The sequence below is a fragment of the Dendropsophus ebraccatus genome, chromosome 10 (assembly GCF_027789765.1).
Source record: "Dendropsophus ebraccatus isolate aDenEbr1 chromosome 10, aDenEbr1.pat, whole genome shotgun sequence".
Taxonomy (NCBI): Eukaryota; Metazoa; Chordata; class Amphibia; order Anura; family Hylidae; genus Dendropsophus; species Dendropsophus ebraccatus.
In genome coordinates this window covers 62,115,853-62,140,961 of record NC_091463.1, presented here as the reverse complement: position 1 = coordinate 62,140,961, position 25,109 = coordinate 62,115,853, and the positions used below count along the sequence as shown (strand labels likewise).

Genomic DNA, 25,109 nt, shown 5'->3' with positions numbered 1-25,109 from the left:
ACATAAAATATCAATAGTACAAGCGATTTTAAGAAACTCTGTAATAGGTTTTATGTACTAAAAGAGTTTCCTTCTGTACTGAAAAAGCAATCTCCCAGCCTCCCCCCTCACTGCAGATGAAGCAGGAGTTCTGTCTCCATTATGTGGCTATGGAGAGGGGAGGGGCTGTTAGGAGTGACTGAGCACGGAGGATTTCTGCACAGCACACCACCCTGCAATCTTCTCTCAGTAAGTTCATAGATAAGCACTGACCTTTCTGACACCTGAATTTAGCGTCTTAGATGCCCAGAGAGTCTACAAACAGCTGACCTTCATGTCACCTCTTCCTGCTCCCTCATCTCCCTCAGCCCCTCCCCCCTTCATAGGCTTACAATGGAGAGAGCAGAACCCGTCTTCACTGGCTTCTCTGTAATGAAGACGTGTTTGCCTGATAATGCACAGATAAGAAGTAAGGGGGGGAGGCTGGGAGATTGCTTCTTGAGTACAGAAGGAGGCTTTTTTGGCTGATGAAAACAATTACAGAGTTTCTTAAAATCGCTTATACTACTGATTTCTGCAATAAAAAAAAATATGACAGTTACTCTTTAATAACTTTTATCTTAATAACTTAATTCATTATAGCATTGTTGGTCATTTATATTTTCTGATAGTGGTAACTACAAAAGTATATTGCTACAGATAGTATATTTATACGGTGAACTTAATATGTTTATATTTTATATGGATGGACAGTACTAGCAGCCTAGCCCTTATTCATAGTCTGATCATTTGCCCTGATAATGCACATTATGGAGCTGGCATCATAATCAGAACATCCAATGGTATGACTAAAGCAGCCATACACTTAAGGCGTAAGCCAGCTAAATCCCTTGAGTGCAGAGGACTGTCTAATGTGTATAGCGACCTCCTTACTAACAGACGATGTCCGGGAAGAGAAAGGTTATGTTGGATTTTAACTGCAAAACCCTATTGAGTTGCCACCAGAGCTGTGGCTTACACCATGACTCTTCATAGAGGATACATGAAGACTCAGCCATGCCAAATGTTTATGTATATGGGAAGGTTGGAAGGGAAAAAATTCTGTCAAATAAACATGCAGCCAACAGTTATTGATTATGTATAGCCACCTAAAGGCAGCTGGACTGTCCTTTGTTAGGCTAGGACCATGCACCATATTTTTTAAATCCTATTAAAAGGTACTGTTTTTTTGTTTGGCAAATTAATTAACCAGGGTACAACAGGACACAAATATGATGCAGGTTCATTTAACTGTCTTTTTTTAAGAACCACTTTTCTTCCATTTGTGGCTGCTGAAGGTGGTCGAGAAAACCAAAACAGCTGGAATGCAGGAGAATGCAGCATGCAGTATGCTCTGTTTTTGCTATTCCTATTATATTCAATAAATGATACCCAAATTGTTTAACTCCTGCAATTTGGCTCTATTCAACTTCCTACCCACCTCCATTTTAAGGAAATGCAGTAGGAAAGCATATATACGTTCCTGGACTTAAAATGTGTGTTGGACCACTCCAATGCAAGCGTTCGCGCAGACATGTGGCCAGCTGCAGAGCTAATGACAGGCAGATGTGTGACCACGGCTGCCTGTCATTAACCTCGTTAAACGCTGCGATGCACAGCAATTGCGGCGTTTAAGGTAGTCAGTGACAGGACAAGGACCTGTCACTGACTGATCAGAAATCCCGCAGCATGGTACTTGTACCGGCAGGCGGGGGTAAGCCACTTACCTCTGTCCTGTTGAATCATCCACCTGTTCATAGAGTCTGCTCTTAGGCAGACTCTATGAACCAATTGGCGATAACACAGATTAATGCTAGGCTATGGCGTAGCATTCATCAGTATATGCAATCAGAGCATTGAAAATATAAGTGCCCTAAGGGTAGAGATGATTGAACAGCGCTAATGTTCAGGTTCATACGAATTCGAACCATCGGTATTTGACTCCTGCAGTCTTCCCGTTCCATGGGGAAGGTGGATACAGCCCGAGTCCCGCCTGGAAAACAGGAATACAGCTTGGGCTATAGTTTGTATTCTTGTTTTTCAGGCGGGACTCGGGCTGTCTCCACCTTCCCCTGTGGGATTGAAATACCGATGGTTCGAGCTTGTATGCACCTGAACACCAGCGCTGTTCGATCATCTCTACTAAGGGACTTATAAATGCAATACAAAATGTGTAAAAAAAGAACGTTTTAAAACATATATTTAAAAAAAATCCCCTACTAAAATGCCCCAATAAAGATTTATATTACCCCCTTTCCCATTATACAAATAAAAATATTAACAAAATGTAAAAAAATAAACATATTTCATATCATAGCGTGTGAAATTGTCTGATCTATTAAATGAAACCCCAACCAGCCCTGTAGGTGGAAAAATAAAAGTTCCATGGCTCTTAGAAGAGAAGGAGGCAGCATTGCTTCAATTTGACTCAGGAATGAAGGGGTTAAATACTTACATATTTTTACCACAAAATGGGCCTAATAGAAAATACAACTCTTCCTGCAAAAATAAATTAAAATAAAAAAAATTAAAATAATTACTTTTAGGCTATGTTCATACCACGTTTAACAGCGGCTGTTGCATAGCTGTTAAACTGCCAGCCGCCGGGCTGCATTCAGCACGTTCCTGCAGCCAATACCTCTGTATCGCCTGCAGGAACATTTCTTTTTTATGCCGCCCTGCAGCAAAGAACGTTGTGTGAACACAGCTTTACTAAGTAGTGAGCATCAAGGCAATTTATGTAAAGGGGCACAAAGGGGCTACTACTTATGTTTATGGCAGTATTATTACAGTCAAGAGGCATTAAGGGAACCCTGCTACTTTGTTATGTGCTGTTACAGTAAGGGCACATAAAAGGACATTATTACTCTGTTGGGGCAGTAAAAGGACTCTGATACTGTATTTATGCTGCTAAAAGGATGTTAATATTACAGTATATAGATCAGACAATGGAGACATAACTGTATGGGGGAACTATCTTGTTCGAGACGCTACCTGTTTGGCACGTTTTTGAGGGTGTGTATGAAATAGGTTAATCAGTGTAATAAGTATAGGTAAATTTTTGTTCTTTTCACATATATATTTTTATGTTATAAATAATAAACTTTGCTGTATTATTAAAATATTGGGGAAAGTGTATGAAATTGTATTAAAAAATGCATCAGGCAATAGTGCAGCTGTAAGAAACATGTCAATAACTTTATTGACAAAATAGTCTGTTTAGTTATCTTTATAAATATACTTTAATACCTAACAGTTATAGGGCACCTGCCACAAGGTAAGTGATTGACTGAAATGATAACAAGGAGCTGGAAAAAGTGAGACCTAGTAAAGAGTCAGGTCAGAAGATAAATGCAAAAGATGTCCATTTACAGATGACTAATCCGCAGACGAGGCAAGATCCTCCCTTTTTGAGGTTAAGTATAAAATGCTAATTTAAAAATAAATAAAAGAAAAAAATATATTTACTTCTTTTGCATAAAAATATAAACAGAAATAATATACTAGTATAGTACTATGCAGATGACAGCCTAACATATATTTGCAATGATTTTTTTTATTTATATATTGTGTAATATTTGTATATTTTTTTTAAAAAAAAATTAAGAACAATTTAGACATTGGCATTTCATTTTAGACAAAAGAATTGAAATGACAGCATTTAGAATTATTTTGCTTGATTGTTCCATACAAATACATCCCCTGATGCTTATGACAGCTCCAAATAAGCCATTGGAGAGAGTCCAGCGATGATAATGGTGAATTTCACCTCACATTTACATTCGAAAAGGTTTTGTCCCACTTTACATTAAACATATGTGATATTCTGGTGTATTGGAGTATGGCTTGTGTTCCATAATTATGCATGATTGTTCGAGTGGGGGGGGGGTCACCAGTGAAAACTCCAGCTGCTTAAACAGTTTGATAGACTGAAGCTATTCTACCATCGGTGCCCCCAGCTGTGTTGCTTAGCAACATTTTAATTCAAGAAGAATCGAAGGAGATGCGGTCCCTGTGGAGAGGGAAACAGAAATAAGAGGCCCGTTGACAGATGATCTCAGTTGTTTCTTCTAATATACTGTGAAGATCACTGGCTCTTTTCATGAATGATAAATGGACTGTACACAGATCAATGGGTTCAGCAATAAACTCGACCTAGCCTCTATGTCTAAGGCAAGCTGAAAGGCCCTGGAATTTACTCATTTGGATGATTTGGTGTTTGTTTTTTCAACAGTTTCACAAGATGAAATTGATCTGAACATTTGGCCATAGCTTGGCCTTTCTTACCATTAGCAAATATTAATAGTCTTCCAAATGCAATGATAGCCATACACCTACCTTATTCCACAATAACCTTACAATTCCGACCTTGTTATTAAACTGCGTGTTCAATCAGCTAAGAACTGGCATTTTGGGAGAGAGTACTGGAAGGATTTTCATCAGCCTTAGAACTGCAAAAAATGTGATTAGGAAGAGCAGATTAAGACGCCAGCTCATTCATATCCAGATAGTGATTACCCACTAGGGAACCTAGGTTAAAGCCTGCAGCTATGACGAAGGGAGGAGGAGGAGTGGAGAAGTCGAATACAGATTTGGAATGTGTTTTATGGTTACTGTGCGTTTAGGTTCTCAGCATCCTTTTTGTAGCTTTATTTACAGCCGTGATTCATTGTAGTTTTATAGCTTTGATGAGAAAAAGAATGTGCTAAATGTAATACAGCACTGTCTAATGTAAGGTTAAGTCAACCGTTTCGCTCTTTGAAATATGTAATGTTATACATAATGAAATCTGAAGTGTGAAAATGTGTCACGTTCATAAATTGTATTGCAAAGTGGTAAAAAAAGTGGTCTCGAAATTATAGGCGAATTGGCAATATTATGGTTGCCATAGGTTTTTCAATAAAATTCTATAGTGAAATAGAAAAAAGACATTCCCTGTGGCTAGTATTTCCTGTATCTGAGTGTTCCGTTCTTATTGAGTGATGACATTGAATATGCAAATAAGAGGTCCATGGAGCCTCGAGTCTCAAAACACAGGAATAGCCAGATATGCCTCCAGCGAAGGAAATCTGTTGCCAAGGGGTGCCTCCCAGTGGGGAAAACACCAAACCACCCTGATAGGTAGCCCCATAGGTCCCACTCAGTTGTGAGTATTGGGACACAAATCCACAAACCCTTTTGCATTAAAGTCTAACTCATTTGCGAGTATTGCGAGAAGGGTTGACCAGGGTTGATCAGGGGTTGACAAGGGTGACAAAGGTTACAAGGGTTTACTAGGCATCCATCCACAGACAACTGTTTCAGGGTATTTGCCCCTTATGAGTGGGATTCTGGCTAACAGGGACAATGAAGAGTAGACCAACAAAACACAAAAATCACTGAGCTCAGGGAGATCAGCAAAAAAAAAAAATCCAATGGAATACTCATTTAAAAGTCTCCATTGATACAATACCCCCTATAAATTTTGAATATGCTAGAAAGGGATCCATGGAACATAGCCAGGAATAGCCAGAAATCCCTCCAGGGAAGGAAACCAGTGGGAATATCACCAAACCACCCTGATACGTACCCCCTTAAGTCTGTATGATGATGATGATGATGATTATTATTATTATTATTATTATTATTATTATTATTATTAGAATGGGGTTTACAATGTGTTTTTGGTCTTCATTTACCATTGACTTTGGTAAAAATAAAGACTGTTTTGAATATTCGGCAGTGGCATACATCATCCATAAAATAAATTAGGGTGCTTTTAACTGAGACATTGTATATATTTTCATGATGAATAGATTTAGCATGATTCCATTATAGCCTGTGTATGACAGATACCATTATTAGGCTTCCATTAAACACACTCAACAACTATAGGCTAAAGTGGTGTCAGTTTAACAGATAAGTCATAAAAAGCTATTGAAAAGCTGAAGGGTTAGGATCACACCTGCATGTCCATTTTTGTGTTCTATCATTGGGATGAAAAAGGAAATGTCAATAGTACCAGATCCATCTTTTCTGACATACATGCCAAACATAGGCGAAGAATGTAATCTAAGCCCATCCTAAAGGAGGTATCCAGATCATATTTCCTATAAATAAGTGAACGTACGTAACATTAAAAATGGCTGAACTTTCACTTCACAGAGAGAGGACAATGTTACTACAAGGTGTCTACCAGGGAACATGGATGTGATAAGAGAGATATTTCTATATACAAAGATGCTCTGATTCTGGAAAATTCTATTTAAAACAACCAAGAGTAAGGGCTGTGTTACATGGGACAATTATCGTTTTAAAAATTGTTAGATCGTTCGGACTTAAACGATAATCACTTCATGTAATAGCAGGCAACGATTAAACGGCCAATGAAAATCGTTTGATCATCTGATAGAATCTGGACCTATTTTCATCTTTGATCATTCACAAATCGTTTGAAAATCGTTTAGTGTAATAACAAGTCGTTTCTTGGTTTATCAGCCAGTAAAGGACAAGCGCAAGAACGACCGTAAGTAACGATCATCGCCGTCAAATAGGTTGAACAATTTAAGAACATTCGTCATAGCGGTCGTTTGAGATTGTTTATTGTTAATCCCTGAAAAATCGTCCAGTGTAATATCACCCAAACATGGATGTCCACTTATCTAAATGGGGGCCAGATAATGTTACATTTCAGCTGCTTTAGAGAAAACGGGTGGCTGCATTTTGGCCTCCCTGGTGGTTATAGTTGACCGGCAGCGTGATAGAACCATAATCTCTGGCAGGCGACGTAGCTCCAGCAGGGACAAGATAAAGAGTCCCAGTAGTCACAGAAACAAAGGCTAACGCTGTTGGCAAATTGTTGTTAAATCCATAATAAAATATTTGTAACAGAGAATTTCTTTTAGGTCTAACCCAATGCATGTTGTAACCAACAAAACAGACTTCTATTGATCAGAATTGATTTGTTTTGACACTTTAGATACATCAATTAAATTTACCACCAGATCTAGTCAGCTTTATTACTGTCGTGTCTATGGTCTCCTTAAATTCAATCTGTCTATTTTACAGTATATGCCAAGATAATAGCGTGGTTGGTTTTCTTTGTCAGATCTTCGTGTCTTGAAAGAGCAGGGCTGCATTTTTTAGCATTAACCTCTGCAGCTCAATTATTGTGGCGTGGGATCACTTGTCATGAGGAAGGAATCAGTATGCTAATAGCAATGGTAATTTTATGACACGTTTCAATGGGAGTCGGGAAGACCACCAGCCACATCCACAAAGCAGTTTATATAGCTGAGTGTTTTAGTGTTTTAACACTGTCAGTTTCTGCTTTTAAGTACTTTACAAGAAAATTACTTTGCATTGAAGTGCCAATAAACTGTAAGACTGAGGGCATTTATATTGATGTTTTTTTCCCTCCTTTACCATTTTGAAGTGCAATAAAAAATAATTATAGTCTTATCCATAAATATGAATTTCAATAATAAGAGTGTTTGTAAAAGTCGATGTCTTAAATGTAAGCAAAAGAAAAATGAGTTTGTAGTAAGAAACCATGTGGAAAAAAAAAATGTTAAGGAGCTGAATTTAAAACATATAATGGCAGATTGCTTTTTTCCTAATACTATGACTATATCTAAAATAATATTTCTAAATTTTATATGGTTAAAAAAAAAACTATAAAAGTAGCATGACCCCACAATTCACTAAAGAGGGTGTTGTAAAGTATTGTCCTTTATTGTCCTTTACCTGATATTTTTTCTGAAATGTAGAGGTCAAGGTCTGTCAACTAATAAGAGAACCATGGTGTGCACTGGTCTCCCTCCACCAAAATCCACATCTTTCCAAATTAAATCCCATTGGTACTAGAGTGAGGGTGGGAATATTGGCGCAAAATACTGGCAGTATTGTGACTCCACAGTTAGACTTTATGTCTGGATTATCACAGCGTGATTAAATTGACACTTGTGTATGTTCTCCACCCTGCATGGAGCTTCTACATGGAGTTTACATGTAGTGTTAGAAGGGCTGTGTTTTACTGGAATTCCCTGCTGTTTCCTATGAATCCATTAGATGAATACAATCTAGTTCATAGGGTTTGTGTGCAGTTTACTTTGATGTATCTGAAAAAATAAATCAACTTTGCAAATAGTGTTGATGAGAAATATGCATCATTTTGTGGCATGGGGAAAAGCCATCATGGGTGCGGAACATTGCAAGGTATAATGGACACTGTATCTATAGGTGGAATGAAGCCTCCCATAGTTGGGGTCTGCAAATTCGATCAATGGTAAAGGATTACTTGGTGCAACCAGAGATCGTGTACCAGGTGAGTGTCTCAATGCCGCCCGTGGTCCAAGTTCCCAGGTTACTATACTGCAGATAATCCAATGTTGAAATCCAGATGGTTGAGTATAAAGTCTTTCATACAGTTTGTATACTAGGTTGGGGCTCCGGCAGCTTTGAATGTGCTGTAACTGCTACTGCAGTCCTGAGTGACGTCACTCTGCTTTACTACGGATCCTTGTTTAGGACAGAAAGGCTCCTACACATTTCAAACACGAAGGAGTCTTTCTGTCCTAAATAAGGACTACAGCATGTTCAAACTAGCATTTCGTGCTAATGGATGGAGCCCTAACCTAATATACAAATGGTATGAAGGAATTTATACTCAACCATCATTTCAACACTGGATTATCTACAGGATAATAACCTGAGAATTTGGACCACGTGTGGCATTGAGACACTGACCTGGAACGCAATCTCCTGTGAAACCAGGTAAATGCTAAACTAACCATTTATAGTCCATGTGACTTGATCAGATTTGCATACTCCATCTGGGCAAGATTTTTATTCCTCTGCTAGGTGCAGTGCTCATGATAACTCAATACATGGTACCGCCATTGCCCTATAGTTGCATTATACCCTTTGCACATTATTCCTTAAGTATATGCTGCATTGTGGTTATAGGGAAATTGTGCTGGTCCAGTGAGTTGTACCACATTCATCTTGCCATGTGCAACTATCTTTGTTACTGAACACAATTTGTACCATTTTAAATTAATACAATTTTGATACATTACTTGATTATTTACTAACACCTGTAATGGATAAAGGGCGATTATCAGATTACAGGGCCCCCATTTCTTCACCAACAGCTGAACAATGATTCCTGGGTATTAGAAACATTTCATGGCTGTTTGTAAAGAAATAGGTGCATGATTTGAGCTGCAAAACCCCACCCAAACTGGGAAAAAGAGGACTGCTGTTTCTGGAAGGAAGCAACCATGTTTTTGTAAGCCTGGATAACCCATTTAAGGCACCACAATTTGCTGACAAACTAGCAAACAGTGTAACATTTGTTAGCTGATTGCATCACTTAATCAGGCTTTTACAACATACAGTACTTTGGCAGCTAGAGATAATCGTACTTGCCAAAAGTTCAGGTCCCTGAATTCCTGCTCTCTAGAGAAGGTGGATGCAGCCCAAGGGCTGCCTTGGAAACATGGGTATAGGTTCAAACAAGGTATGACAGCTGTCGTTCTGTGACACGACTGTGTCACTGAACGGCCACTGTCAGTAAAGGGCACACTGGCCGGTATAAAGTTACTGGCCGGATGAGCTTAATTTCTTTTGATTTGGAATGTGGGCACATTCAGGTGTACCCGCATTCCAATTCACCATAGCAGACAATGTAAAGTGCGGCAGGAGCCACACTTTTCATTGTCTGCACTGTCAGTTTTCTATGTGGCCGTATGGAATCCCGGCCAGAGTGTATACAGTGCAGCCGGGATTATATAGGACACAATGTTATTTTAAATTTCAATACATAGCGGCTGGTGTTGCAACAGCTTTTATTTATTAAAAATTTACGTTGTGTGAACTAAGGCTATGGCAGTACATTCCCCTATGTAAATAATGTGGAAAAAAATGAAAGTAAGTGGATATATATATCAAATGATTGGAAAAGCAGCCGTTTACTTCCAATAGTTGATCTGTCAAAAAGGCCCTTTTGCTAAGAACTGATCAACATGTACAGTACATAGCTGATTGGTGTTCATATTGGGCAGTTGTATACCCATGTAAAAGGACTCTAAGATATTGGCCATATGAGTAAATATTGGCTGATGTGCTATATATTCCATGACTGTGCACGTGTGTGTGTGTGTGTGTGTGTGTGTTGGTCCATGTTTGATAGTGTTTTTAGGAAGACCATGATAATCAGCAAAAGAATAACCTCAAGTTTATTTTCTTTCTTTCCACAGGCCAGTGAAAAAACAAAGTTAAGAAGTAACCCAGTAAAGTAAGACCTTATTTTACATAGAATTTACGTGAATGAGAAAGTTTGTTATACAATGGAAAAATGGAAATTAAAGTATTCTATTGCCCCCCAAAAGTTATAAAAATTAACAATATACATTTATTACAGGAAGTGCTTATAAACTGCTTTTTTCCCTGCACTTACTACTGCATCAAGGCCTTACTTCCTGGATAAAATGGTGATTTCACTTCCTGGATAAAATGGTAATGTCACTTCTTTGAAAAAATAGTGATGTCACTTCCTGGATAAAATGGTGATGTCACGCCCCAACTCCTAGAGCTGTGCGGGCTGTGGCTGCTGGAGAGGATGATGGCAGAGGGATGTTCAGTGTGCCTCCAGTGTCCTTTGTCCCTCAGTGTCCCCCTGCCATTATCCTCTCCAGCAGCCACAGCCCGCACAGCTCTGGGAGTCAGGTCATGACAACACTGTGTTATCCAGGAAGTGAAGCCTTGATGCAGTAGTAAGTGCAGGGAAAAAAAGCTCTTTATGTGCATTTCCTTTAAAAAGTGTCTATTGGTGATTTTTACAACTTTTGGGGGGCAATACAACAATACTTTAATAAAGAATTTTGCCGGACTTCTCCTTTTAAGGAAAACAAATACTATTACTGGTAATACTATTATGAATACTATAATATGTTTGCTGTATGTAGTAACTCTAGTCTTTTAACATCATCTATACATATTGATGACGTGGTAAATCAAGTGAACGGTTCTAAGTGGGGTTTTTTTTTCAACCTGTAGCTCTCCAGCTGATAGGACTGCTACTTTCGGCTTGTGGCATGCCTTCACGTCTATTTTATGAGGATAAACGTTGTTACTACAGAAAGTTTTGGGTTGCTTCATTTTTTTTCCCTTGTAAAAACTGATCATGATGAATTGGTAAAGGAATTCTACTAGTTACTTAGATAACAAAAGACAAAACTACCTCTAGTGTGCCCTTATTCCTATAATTCCTGTGGGACACCCGGAACTTAAAAACGGTGCTTGTCTTTCCTCTATCCCTTTCCTAATTTACAGGATGTCATACATCACACTTTTCATTTTTACAGACATAATACACCACAGTGTAGAAGTAAAGTACCCTAAAAAAAAACTTGAATAAAGGCAAAGAAAAATAAATAAATAAAAATAAACCCCAAACGTAAAAAAAATCCACCCACAACAGGCTTGCACCATAATTATAACACTTCAAACTATAAAAACATTTGATAAAAGAATGATTTTTTTTTTTTGTCATCTCCACTCCTACAACAGGCATAACTTTACAGTATCCACCAAGTGAATTGCTTTACTAGGCTCATCAGCTGGCTGCCTTTGAACTCCTTGCAACTCAATGCCATTCTGCTCTGGGTGCCTGGAAAAGCTAGATCCAGTCCTGGGAAACTTATCCAAGTTTCCCTGGATTGGATCCAGTAGAGATGAGCGAACCTTGAGCATGCTCGAGTCGATCCGAACCTGAACTTTCGGCATTTGATTAGCGGTGGCTGCTAAACTTGGATAAAGCCTTAAGGCTATGTGGAAATCATGGATATAGTCATTGGCTGTATCCATGTTTTCCAGACAACCTTAGAGCTTTTTCCAAGTTCAGCAGCCCCAGCTTATGAAATGCGGAACGATCGGGTTCGGATTGATTCGAACCCGAACCCGGTTCGCTCATCTCTAGGATCCAGCTTTTCCAGGCACCCAGGGAGGAGCAGCATAAAGTGGCCCGGAGTTCAAAGGCAGCCAGCTGACAAGCCAACCGCTGAGCCAAGCAAATTGCTTTGCTTCGCTAGTACTGAGAATTCCCTCATCCTTAGTAACAACCTTTAGAATAAACTTCATTGAATAAAAATAATAAAAATCCTATCATTTATACCGCTTACTAAAAGGTGTTAAAAAACACCCTGAAAAACAATGTCATAATTGCTGTTTTTTTGTCTATTTTTTGTTACAATGTATATATTATTGGGGGCATTTTAAAAAAATGGCACAGATGCCATTTTGTGGTGCAGAGGGCCCAGACGTAAATAAATATATCCATAAACATTTGTTTATGCAAATATTTTATTCGCATACTGTCTGCCTAGGGCAGAAAATGCTTCAGAAAATGTATGGTGCATCCATGTGTCATCCGTTAAAACTGGAGCCATCGACTTCTGTTGGAGCTTCTGTTCTACAAAAACTGACTGCATAACTATGATCACACATAGCATTTCCATCAGTCTTTTGGTCAGTATTTTTTCAACCAAAATCAGGAGTGGATCTGACAAAGCAAAATTATAATGGAAAAATTTGCACATTTTCTGTGTTTTCGACCCACTCATGGTTTTAGTAAAAAACCACTGACCAAAAGATTGACGGAAATACTATGTGTGAACATAGGCTGTGATTGCAAGTCCTTTTTTTTTTTTTTTTTTTTTTCTGCTGAACTTAAGTGATCAAAAATGGATCCTTTTTCAAAATGTATGTGTGAATGACCCCATAGAAGTCATTGGGTGCTTTTTTTGTCAATCAGGATTCTTATTTATGGACAAAAAAGACTGATGTGTAGCTAAGGCTTAAGAGTAGAAAAAAGTAGAAAATCTAAGCTAAAATGATACTAAGAGACGAAGGTAGGCATATATGCTTTTTAGATGTCAGAATCACTTGAAGTCAAGACTTCTTGTAGTTTGGTTCCAGTTGACTTAATACATCCCAAACACTGTATATATAGAACACATACAGTAATCCATACATTGTGTAACATATCATGCTCCAGCAGCTGCTTAATCATTACCGGCTTATGGCTAACAGTGCTAAGTCAATATTAACATTACCACAGCTGTAGGAATATTCATAAACGAATAGGCAAAACTGCAGACTGCATAGTTATTAATACGTAGAGACGAAAAATACTACATTGTGTATTATATTACTCTGTGTTGTTAATAGGAATTAAATGCATAGATTACAGGTTAGGAAGCTCATCACATGCTATTTGTTTAGTCGTTTTCAATATTAACATGTGTAAAGTGTAATTCTCTAAATGCTAATGGCTTTGGCAAACAGCCACACGCTAATATGTAGAGTTGAATATAAGTGCCGCTGACAGCTGTTTCAGCTGAGGAGAAGGCATAGATGCCATTACTGTTAAAACGTTCCAGGCTGCATTTAGGTATACATTTTACAGTAAATTAAAGCGTTCAATTAGTCCCTTCCCTTTTATTTATTTTTTTGCCTTTCTTGCCCTCTACAGAATAACTTATTGCAGACTGGTTGGGGGTTCATTGCAAATTTTTGTCTATTATACTTGTCTGTATTTGATTTTTTTTTAATTTATCTATATTGGTTAATGTGTGAATCACTTTCTAACTGAATATAATGTAGACTACATTCTTGATTTAACAATGGGATGTTCCAAACGCCAAACTGAGCTCTAAAATTCTGCTCTGGTCCACTGCCACTGGTTATCATCAATCCCTACAGTTGTATTAAGGAGAAGTCTGGAGAACTTTTTTCTTAAAGTATTGTATTGCCCCAAAAAGTTATACAAATCACCAGTATACACTTATTACATAAAGTGTTTTTTTCCGTGCACTTACTACTGCATCAAGGCCTCACTTCCTGGATAAAATGGTGATGTCACTTCCTGGATAAAATGGTGATGTCATGACCCGACTCCCAGGGCTGTGCGGGCTGTGGCTGCTGGAGAGGATGATGGCAGAGGGACACAGGGCACTGGAGAATCCCCCTGAGCATCCCCCTGCCATCATCCTCTACAGCAGCCCCAGCCCACACAGCTCTGGGAGTCGGGTCGTGACATCACCATTTTATCAAGGAAGTGAACCCTTGATGCAGTAGTAAGTGCAGAGGAAAAAAGAGCAATTTAGGAGCCCAGCATTTCCTGTAATAAGTGTATATTGAAAATTTGTATAAGTTCTGGGGGGAAATACAATACTTTTCGCCGGACTGCTCCTTTAAGACACAGCCATGATGATGTCATTTTTAATGACATCATGCACATGAAACTGACAACTAACTGAAGCTTTCTCTGATGCTGATTATTATCTGCTAAGTACCATTGTACACTGTAACCTGTAGAAAAAGAAATGAAAACCGTGCTAAGAATATTTCTTACCAAGGGAAAGTGGTTTTCCCTTTTCTATCCACTTTAGTCATTTTTTTCCTCCATCTGACTGGCTTCTACAATTTTGCACCCTATGTCATATCTTACTAGAGCAAACTAGAAATTTCTATCTATAGCATGCCATAATAATGTTAGAGAAAAATGCTAGAGAACTGGGGGTTAAGAGCACTTGTGCATGATGTTTAGCTATTCTAATTATACAACTACTAAAAGGACCTGTAAGAATACCCTTTCCCACCTTTTTAACAAATGGTGTGCTTAAAGGGTGTACCAGAGGTAAAACTATTTTCTAGTCAACTGGTGCCAGAAAGTTATACAGATTTGTAAACTGCATTTCTTTAAAAATAAAAAATAAAAATCAAGCCTTCCAGTGCTTGTCAGCTGTTGTATTCCTTGGTGGAAGGGATGTGGTTCTTTAAATTTACTACTGCTTCAGAGAGCTCCTTTTAGTACCGTTTGTAATTACATGAAAGGGACAGAGATGGCAGCAGGTAGACTTTCTGCTATTAGGAATCCCCTTTATGGTATGATGATTCTGGCATTAAAGCACTCTTCCGACTTACTCGGCTCTCTATGCCCCTTTAGTGACCTATTGATCTTAATATATCCCCCTGGAAAGCTCAATATGAAATACAATATTACAGGAGATTCCTTATTATAAGAGGTTCTGCAGCAGCTGTTAACTCTACTGTTCAATAATGGATAAATATTGCCTTCCTGAAACATAAATTACTCAACCTAACATTATTAGGATTTTACCAAACTGCCTCCTGCCATGTTAGCTGCCTGAGTACAAATAAAATTATTATGTTCACATCTGCTTCATAGAAATTTTCATTCTAAACTGTAATCTCCAAATGACATCTTTCGGAGCTATGCTGCTGAAAAAAACATTTCAAACTTTTGTGGTTATTAAAAAAAACAAACTCAAATAATAAACTTCATAAAGAAAAAGGAAGGGCTGTTTTCTTACTAAATAATTAATTTTCTTTGGTCAAGCAAAATATAACCCATTATCAGAAATTTTTTTATATTAGTATGTGTATTGTGGTTGATTCAAAGATTATTAGAATTAATAAGTTTACAAACAATAGCAAAGTGTATATACTTCTGTATATACACTGCTCAAAAAAATAAAGGGAACACTTAACACATCCTAAATATGAATGAATGAAATATTCTCATTGAATACTTTGTTCTAAGTTGAATTGGCTGAGAACAAAATCACACAAAAATCATCAATGGAAATCAAATTTATTAACCAATGGAGGCCTGGATTTGAAGTCAAACACAAAATTAAAGTGGAAAAACACTCCAGGCTGATGCAACGTTGATATAATGTCCTTAAAACAAGTCAAAATGAGGCTGAGTATTGTGTGTGGCCTCCACATGCCTGTATAACCTCCCTACAACTCTTGGGCATGCTCCTGCTGAGGTGGCGGATGGTCTCCTGAAGAATCTCCTCCCAGACTTGGACTAAAGCATCCGCCAACTCCTACGCCAGCTCTTGCACTTCTTCTTCTTGCACAAAGGCGACCTGCTCTTGGGTTGTTGCCCCGAGGCAGTGGACCTGCTCCTGGGTTGTTGCCCCGAGGCAGTGGACCTGCTGCTGAGTTGTTTCCCCGAGGTAGTGGACCTGCTGCTGGGTTGTTGACCTCCTACGGCCTCCTCTCTGGTGTAATGGCCTGTCTCCTGGTATCTGCTCCATGCTCTGGACACTATGCTGACAGTCACAGCAAACTTTCTTGACATAGCTCGCATTGATGTGTCATCCTGGATGAGATGCACTACCTGAGCACCTTCTGTGGGTTGTAGACACTATCTCATGTTACCTCTATGGGTGAGAGCAATGAAAAAATGCAAAAGTGACCCAACAAACAGCCAAAAGGTATGAGAACAGAGAAATGGTCTGTGGTCACCACCTGTAGAATCTCTCCTTTATATGGGTTGTCCTACTATTCGCCTATCATTTCTACCTGTTAATTGTTCCATTTGCACAAAAACATAAGAAATTGATTCATAACTGGACAGGGTGCTTTCATTAAGGTGCGATTTACTTGGAGTTATATTGTGTTTTTTTAAGCGTTCCCTTTATTTCTTGAGCAGTGTATAATAAAGTTTTTATGTTAAACATATTTTTTAAGAATTTTTGGTGGCATTTTTTCAAATTTTCCATTTTTATATCAATATTATAAAAAAAAATCCTGAGATCTTGTAGTTTTCATTCTTACCACTGGGGCTTAAACTAAGCTGAGACTTCCTGTTGTTTCTGTAGTGATAAAAGGAGACTGCTGTAAAGGGATGTGTACAGCATTGCAGCAACATGTGACACCAGTAGACAATAGCTGCTCCCTGTGGAATGACCATTTCAAAGGTCACAGAGCATGCTTAATCGTGTTTCACATTCATCTCAAGGGGACACAGTCTGTCTATTGTCTAGAATATAAGAACAAGTTTTAGTATCTGACTCTAATCAGTAAAAGAAAATTTAGGTTACACATTTCCTTTAAAACAATCTCAGGGAATCTTCTGTTAGCTGTTTACCAATGTTCACAATTGAGAGTAGCTTTAGGTCTGAATAGTTCAACAGTCCCATTACAGTGTTCTATGGAGCCCCCAAATGATTGTGGCCTCTCACTTTTATACCAAACGATGCAGGGATTGTTAAAAATGGGGAGCCCTGTTACATATTTTAAATTGAGGCCTAGAGGCTTCAGTTTACGTAACTGACAAGATGTCATGCAGGTCAAGTAATTTACAATATACAGACTAACTCAGCTAGATATTATTACATACCAACAAAGAAGCCTCAAAGAACTACTGAGATCTATTGAGATACAAGAAAGCTTTGATTATAATTATAAATTAATCAAACTGGGACAAAGTTTTTTCCGATACCTTGTGTTCTTCCTACAGTTCACATGCTTGGTTTAGATTGGTTAATCTGGATTAGGCTACAAATAGAAAGGACTAGAGACAACTGAATAAAACTGCGAGCCCCAGAGGGGGCAAAACCCATTATGTGAACCTTCTCTTTACGTCGCTGATTATGTTTGTCCTTTATAAAGGTAGAAACACCTTTTTATTACAGATAGGAGATTCATGTTACACGAGTTTATATTCTGAAACAAAATGCCACTTTGCATATATTTTATTTCCTCTTATACTGTCCACTTAAGCATAAATGAGAGCATAACACAGAGGCATCCATTTTCCTCTCCTGTCATTAAAGATCAATAGTCAAAGGAGAAAGGGAAAAATTAGATAACACTACAGAAAATAACACTTTACAAGGTTAATTTTGCCAAGTACAAAGTTTCCTGGTATTGAATTACCACTCTTATTCCTAAAGGAATCTTTCTGGGCGCTTGCAATAATTGTGGTTGATTTTATTGCAAAATTACCTCTGGATGAGGAACATACTCAGGAGGAAACGTGCATGGGTACAAATAAGCTGTGTTTGCCAGTGCCACGTTACCCAGGCCAATACAGTCGTAGTTCTCAATCTGTCTGTGCATTCAAGCAGAAAATTCATTAGCAACCCTTCTGGCAGGATAGAAAAATAGGCATATTAAGGAAATTTAGTTTCAATTGTTTTCTAGAACTAGTTGGATAACAGGTCAGTAATCAAATTGCACCTTCTGGCATAAGTATTGAAAATGTTATTAAGAATGGCATACAGCTGTAGATTTCACTCGGAGAGGTTGGTAAAAAGCTACAAAACTACACGATCGTAAAAACAAATGATTTAAAGATACATGTGTTTAAGATGAACACATCGGCTTATTTGGACTGTACGTACATAATTCTTCTTCATTTACACCGCTGTAAGACTTTAAAGGCTCGCTCCCATCACTGTTTGTTTTGCACTGCAAATGCCTACTTGTGTGTGTGTTGTTCATACATTAAAGCAAATGATTAATTCTATTTATCATTCCAGTCCTTCCGTTGAAGTCTTGGATGTTTTCAAAATGGTTAGCGGTGTAGGCAGTAAATTATTATTCATTAAAAACAAAGCCTGGCTGCATCTCATGAGTACAATGTATTATCCATGTTTTCTAAAGCCAGTTGCTAAAATTTGGGTAATAGATTAAAGATGCAAATGAAGCTGATTTTTTTTATTTTATTTAGTAAATTATATCATATTGTTGATTGTGTGTGGCACCTTGTTGGTTATAAATTACCTTAGAAATGTTATTTTACAGGCCTATTATTTTTCAACATTTTATTTGTCCATTGGGAAAACTGGTTGAAGGTCTTAAGGAGTTGGCCATGTTATAGTAAAATTGCTCTCACTAAGCCTACTGACAGCAACTCTCTGTGTACCTCAGTAGTTGAGACAGAGGTCGGGGCATGGTCACATGCTCGTCTGTGCTGGCCATTGAATGGACAGAATCACCACCAGCAGAATCAGAGCAGGACAGCACCAGCACAACCTGGAGGAGGAGAGACAAATTTAAGCTCTAAGGGATACACAGGGAGCTGCTGTCAAGTGCTATGAGTACACTACTTATACTGTACTGACCAATTTCATTATAAAGTGGCCAACCCCTTTATGAGTGATATGGGTGGTTGCTCTATGACACAATTAGGCTACACAAGGAACCTATAACAACAGTGGATCTGATCGGTATATTATACATTGGCACTGAAGAAAATGTCCCATAAATTATTTATTGGCCTTTATACCACAAATAGCTGTTTGAGCATGAAATACATGAATAATGCCAAAACTTTATTTTCAGAGGGTAACATCTGAAACATTGTTACCTTAGTAGAAAACCTCTACAACTGTCCCATTACTAGCCTTTATGTTATTGTTTCACAAGAAGACTCTAACCAGGTTCCAACTAACTCTAAGGGTCTATTGAATTGTGATTAGAAAATAACAGTTGACAATTCACATTGGCACATATTTACTAAAACATCCATATTAGATGAGCTGAGCCCATCTGTAAACATGCACCAATCTCAGTGATTAGTGCTTATTTCCTGAGCCTTCACTAAGCTAGACCAGTTATGCTTTCCTTTCTTGCAATGAGCTATTGGTCACATATCCCGATATACCAGGCGATGTTTATCTGACAGGTTTTCAGTCGGTCACAACAGTCAAGTGAGCCACATATAATAGGGCTCATAGACAGTGTAAACTTAGATCAGGCAGTCAAAAATGTTGCTAACTATATACTGTGCAAAAATCTTGCACCAGGATTCTGGCACATTTTTGGTGCAGAGAGTCACATCTTAAGGCTGGGTTCACACTACGTATATTTCAGTCATTATTGTGGTCCTCATATTGCAACCAAAACCAGGAGTGGATTAAAAACACAGAAAGCTCTGTTCACACAATGTTGAAATTGAGTGGATGGCCGCCATTTAATGGCAAGTATTTGCTGTTATTTTAAAACAATGCCTGTTATATTGAATTAATGGCAGTTATTTACTGTTATATGGCGGCCATCCACTCAATTTCAACATTGTGTGGACAGAGCCTTTCTGTGTTTTTAATCCACTCCTGGTTTTGGTTGCAATATGAGGACCACAATACTGACTGAAATATACGTAGTGTGAACCCAGCCTAAAGTGGTATTCCTATCACAAGTAATATATGGCGCTACAAGTTAAATATTTTTGCAAATACACTGCTCAAAAAAATGAAGCCAAGGCCCATGCCTCATATGTCAAAAATGGCAAAAAAGTGTTGAACAAATGTTGACAACCCATAATAAACTTGTCACAAGTCATATACTAAAATATATGTATAACCCAATGAATGGGTCTTTGGAATTTTTAAGTTTTTACTTAATTGTGGTATTTACCACTTAAAGATTTTTATGCTACATTTTTATGTCAAAAGAAAAGCTGAATTCTTGTTTACTGACTACAGTCATAAATTCTTATAAGACTGTGTTACTTGTGTGGGATATGAAGGACAAAGTCCTAAAATAGTAAAAAATAATTCTTCCAAAATGTCATTAAACAGATAATTTAGTAATGTAGACAGTAATTAATAAATAATCCCGCATGAAGTGCTCTGAGTATGTAATTTAGTTGTTCATAGGTCAGAAGTTTTTCTTTAACTTTCACACATTACTCATCAAAACATATGACTATCCAGACAGATGAGATAATAGAGTACTTGAAACAATTAATGGAGCTTATGTAGATGTTAATGGTCTCATTAAAAGTGATTATTCTGGAACCATAATTATTGCTGTATATGATTGAACTACAACATCAATTTATCATATAATTGGCAGCAATGGATAACTATTCCAAGCAAAAGAGATACATGTGGAGCTTAATTAAAAAAAAAAAATACTAATGGTTGTGACTATGAATGCTTTTTTAGGCATAAAAACAAAAGAGTGCCACAGTAACCTGCAAGTGCTAGGACTTACCGTATAAACCCCCCATCATACAGATTTTTTTTTTTTTTTTTTTTTTTTTAATTAGGGTCTTAGCAAACCATTTGATCAAATAAAGTATACCATCTCAAAACATTAAGGTGACCTCAGAAAGGTGATTCCTACACTCACATTGGCCTCTCTTGGCCTCTCATGAAGCCTGCAAACAGCATAAAGGATCCAACTAAAACAGAGTTTAGTTGAATTCTTCATGCCCAGTTTTGAGGCTTAAAGTGAGCCCAAGAGAAGCCAATGTCATTGTAGGAACACTCTGTTTTATCAAATGATTTGCTAAGAACATCATAAAAAAAAAAACTTTAGAGTTTTTATTGAGAGTATGATGGGGGAATGCATAAGTCATAGCACCTGCGGGTTGTGGTTACACTCTCCTGCTTTTGTCTGTATAGTAGCCACAGTAGTGTTGTTGTGTTGCCCTTTTTTGTTTGTTTTTTATTGACATCTCTGGTATATAACTAATATATATATATATATATATATATATATATATATATATATATATATACATACTACTCATTTCAGATCAGTGGATGTTCTGTTCTCATCTGACCTTTTTTGAAGACTTTGGAGACTAAACAAAATATTTTTACTGAATTGTTATCTCAGTTACCAATTAAGTACTTAAGCAATATCATATTACTGTTCAATAATGACTTCAGGTAAAAGGAAGTGGTTGTCACATTCATTTAACTGAAAAAAAGGGTATGTAATTTGCAAGAACAGTTCTTCAATATTGAAAACATCAGTATATAGAAATCCATGGCTAGATTATCCCTCACCAGGAACAGAGATTCACATTTCCTGTCCTAGTCCTGTGTCTGACTACTCTAGCCAAAATGAACTGACCTGTCTATGATCCCTGGTTCCAAGCAACCGAGACACGTGGCTCACCATCCCAAGCTAGCTACATCCCAAAAATCATCGAGAAACTAAATTCTTTGAGGGTTGTGAATGGGCCTACACAGATTTAATTTATCATGGGACCTTTCTAAAGTTCAGCTCGAGTTTAAATTACAAATTTTCATTATGAAACACTTGTAGTGCAAAACATTGAGCCCCATATAATGTGCTTCAGTAGGTAATATTAGTTATACCTGTGCTTATTGTTTAAAAATCAACTACCAACAATGAGAGGGGTTGAAGGGAAAAGGTATTGCAAACTATAATACAGACAAAAGTTTGGACACTCCCTAGTTTTTACTGTTTGTTGTTACACTGTAGATGGAAGACATTCAAACTACTGTATGAAGTAACAAATATGAAATTAAGTAGCAGACAAAAAAGTGCTAAACAAACATATGTTCCATATTGTCCACACAGTTATGTACACTTTTGGCATTCTCTCAATCAATGTTATGAGGTTGTCACCTAGACTGGTTTGTTGTCTGTTTTTCTTGACTCTGTAGTCCAACTCAATCCAAGCCATCTCTATTGGGTTTAGGTTGCTTGATTGTAGAGGCCGTGTTATCTGATAAAGCACTCCATCATTCTCCTTCTTGGTCAAATAGCCCTAAGGGTATGTTCACACTGAGCAAAATAGTAGGAATTCTTGGTCAATTATTTGAGCGCAGAGTGACGAAAGTGGAGGCGAACAAGCCATCCCATAGAGACACTGTGTGACACGGAGGCAGGTGGGATTCCGCAGCAGGGAGCTCCACCTGTTTTGTTCTGTGTGAATGGGCCCTTACAGAGCCAGGATGTTTGTTTGGGTTCATTATCCTGTTGAAAAATAAATGATAGTTCCACTAATGTGCAAACCAGATGCAAAATGCTGTGGTAGACATGCTGATGAAGTGCTTGAATTTTGCATAAATCACCAACAATGTTACCAGCATAGTAGCTCCACACATGACACCTCCTTCTCCATGCTTCATAGTGGAAACTGCACATGTAGAAACTACTCACCTTGTTTGTGTCTCACAACCGGTTGGAACCATGCAATTTAAATTTTGACTGATCAGACCAAAATGCAGATTTTTTTTGGTCTTACAGTATGTTAATTCTTGGGGTTTCTTGACCCAAGCAATTGTCTCCTTGTTCTTCTTGTTTCTCAATAGTTTCACCTTTGCAAAAGTTTAAACCTTTGTCCCGATTCTGACAGTTTTTTCGGAACAGTTCATGTTGCAATGCTTCTGATATTTTCCATGAAGCATTTATGTGGTCTCTAATCTTAGGTGATGTTAATTTGTGGTTTCTAAAGCTCTTAAAGCGATGCTCTGGGCAAGGGACTACAGCCATCCTACTGCTCTATCCAGTGACTTTGCAGGCCTGCCCATCCAATCAGCTGCAGTGTCCCTCCTTATTTACTGATTAGCTGGGCAGGCTAACGATTGTAGTAGAAATCCAAAAAATTTCAAAAATTTTAGATGTTTTTCAAGAAATAGTGCTACTTATGGTCATAGGTTATGTGTGGCTTTGCAGTTCAGCTCTATTCCTGCACATGGGATTAAAGCGACTCTGTACCCACAATCTGCCCCCCCCCCCAAACTTCTTGTACCTTTGGATAGCTGCTTTTAATCCAAGATGTGTCCTTGGATCCGTTCGGCAGGTGATGCTGTTATTGTCCTAAAAAACAATTTTAAACTTGCAGCCCTGTGCCAAATGGGAGTATCTGTGCCCTAACTGTGCGTATCAAACGGGAGTATCTGTGTGCCATCCCTCGGCCCCACCCCCCTTCATCATTAGGAATGCTCCAGGCAGATTGTCTCCTATTCGTCAGCTGTGTAACTACTGAACATGGGCTGGATCGTTAAGCACCTGTGCAATGTTCAACATGGAGAAAATGTTCCCGTGGTATTCCCAATGATAAAGAGGGTGGGTAGGAGGGACGGAGGGGTGGTGCAAAGTTAGGTCACCGGCCGAACGGATCCCAGGACAGATCTAGGATTAAAAGCAGCTATCCAAAGGTACAAGTGGTTTGGGGGGGGGGTAGATTGTGGGTGCAGAGTTGCTTTAAGCTATAGTACCATACACAGACCAAGGACTACAATATCACAGTGTTGAGGAGAAAGCTGCCATGTTTTATTAGTCTCATACAACCCCTTTTTTTATGATGACTCTAAGAAACACTGAAACCTCCTAAACAACGCTTTTTTACCCATTATTTCACAAAATACAGTGCTTTCTAAGGCTTGAATTCAGACAACTGTTCTTGATTTCTTAAAAGGAGTAAGATGTTGGTGGTCCTAAGTGGGAGACAAAATATACAATGGGGAAAAGCAACAAGTTCAAAAAGTGACAAAACAGGAAATAAAATGAAGACGTAAAGTACGTGTACGTGAAATATTTGCATTTTTCTAGACGTGAATGTTTCTGGGTGGCCGGTCTCTTTAATATTTAAATCAGCCCTTGGGGCTTGGAAATTACAAAATGTTCTACTAAATGGCATTGACATGATAGACAATACCATATGTATACCGGGAGCATTTGTTATCTCGTTCAGGAAGGTCACAGCCATGGTTGAGATTTTCTTGAGCGCTCAGAACGGTTGTCACAATCATCTGTTTATCCATCTGGATTTCATTCCAAGTGATAAAGGTATTGCCTGGGAAAAAAAATGCTTGTGATAATTCAAGTGAAGCACCATTATTCACCTGCCTGAAATGTTCCTATATTTCATTTCATTTTGCAAAGAGTACTAAAAAATGAAATGCTTTTGTAACAGCTGTGATGAGGATTTTTAAAGTCAATTTACCAGGCACCTTGCTAAGTACACCAGTGTTTAACAAGCAGTATTGAGTTTCTGAGAACAGGCTGCATTTTGCTTCCCAATAGGTGTCAGTGAAGTGATTAGATGTATTGAGTTTTCTTGTCATTCAAAGAAATGAGATCCCTTGCTCCAAATCTAATCTCTTTTTTATCACAATTTTCAATAAGGCATGCCATCACCACTAACAGCATCTTCATAATGAAAACGTAGTTTCTATCAGATGTCTTTCTAGTCTTTTATTATGCACCAGCCATTAAAACCCTATTTAGCAAATATTAAAGATATAGCACCTAAGCTGTAACATAGGTCTCTATGTTATCTATGCATATAAAAAAAAACTAGGCTGTTATTTTATTATGGAAAGAAAGTCTTATTCCCTTAGGGCTGGTATCAACTGTACTGAAATATTGAATAAGGTTTGTGTCTACACGTCTTTATGGAAGAAGAACTTCTCTATTACATCTCCTTGATATCCCATAGGTGTTACTGCGGAAGAATCTCAAGAGAACACAGAAAGGAAGAATAAGTCAGGCTAGGTTAAATTTTTTTC

The 25,109-nt window shown here is 38.0% G+C and overlaps 1 protein-coding gene across 1 annotated transcript in view; it reads left to right on the top strand.

The window, feature by feature from the left end:
• AFF2 (ALF transcription elongation factor 2) overlaps positions 1 to 25,109 on the top strand; it is a 441,996-nt gene that overhangs the window by 335,809 nt on the left and 81,078 nt on the right. The window contains exon 9 of the mRNA XM_069943040.1: positions 10,260 to 10,297. Coding sequence (XP_069799141.1) covers positions 10,260 to 10,297 — 38 coding nt within the window. The remainder of the gene's footprint in view (positions 1 to 10,259; positions 10,298 to 25,109) is intronic.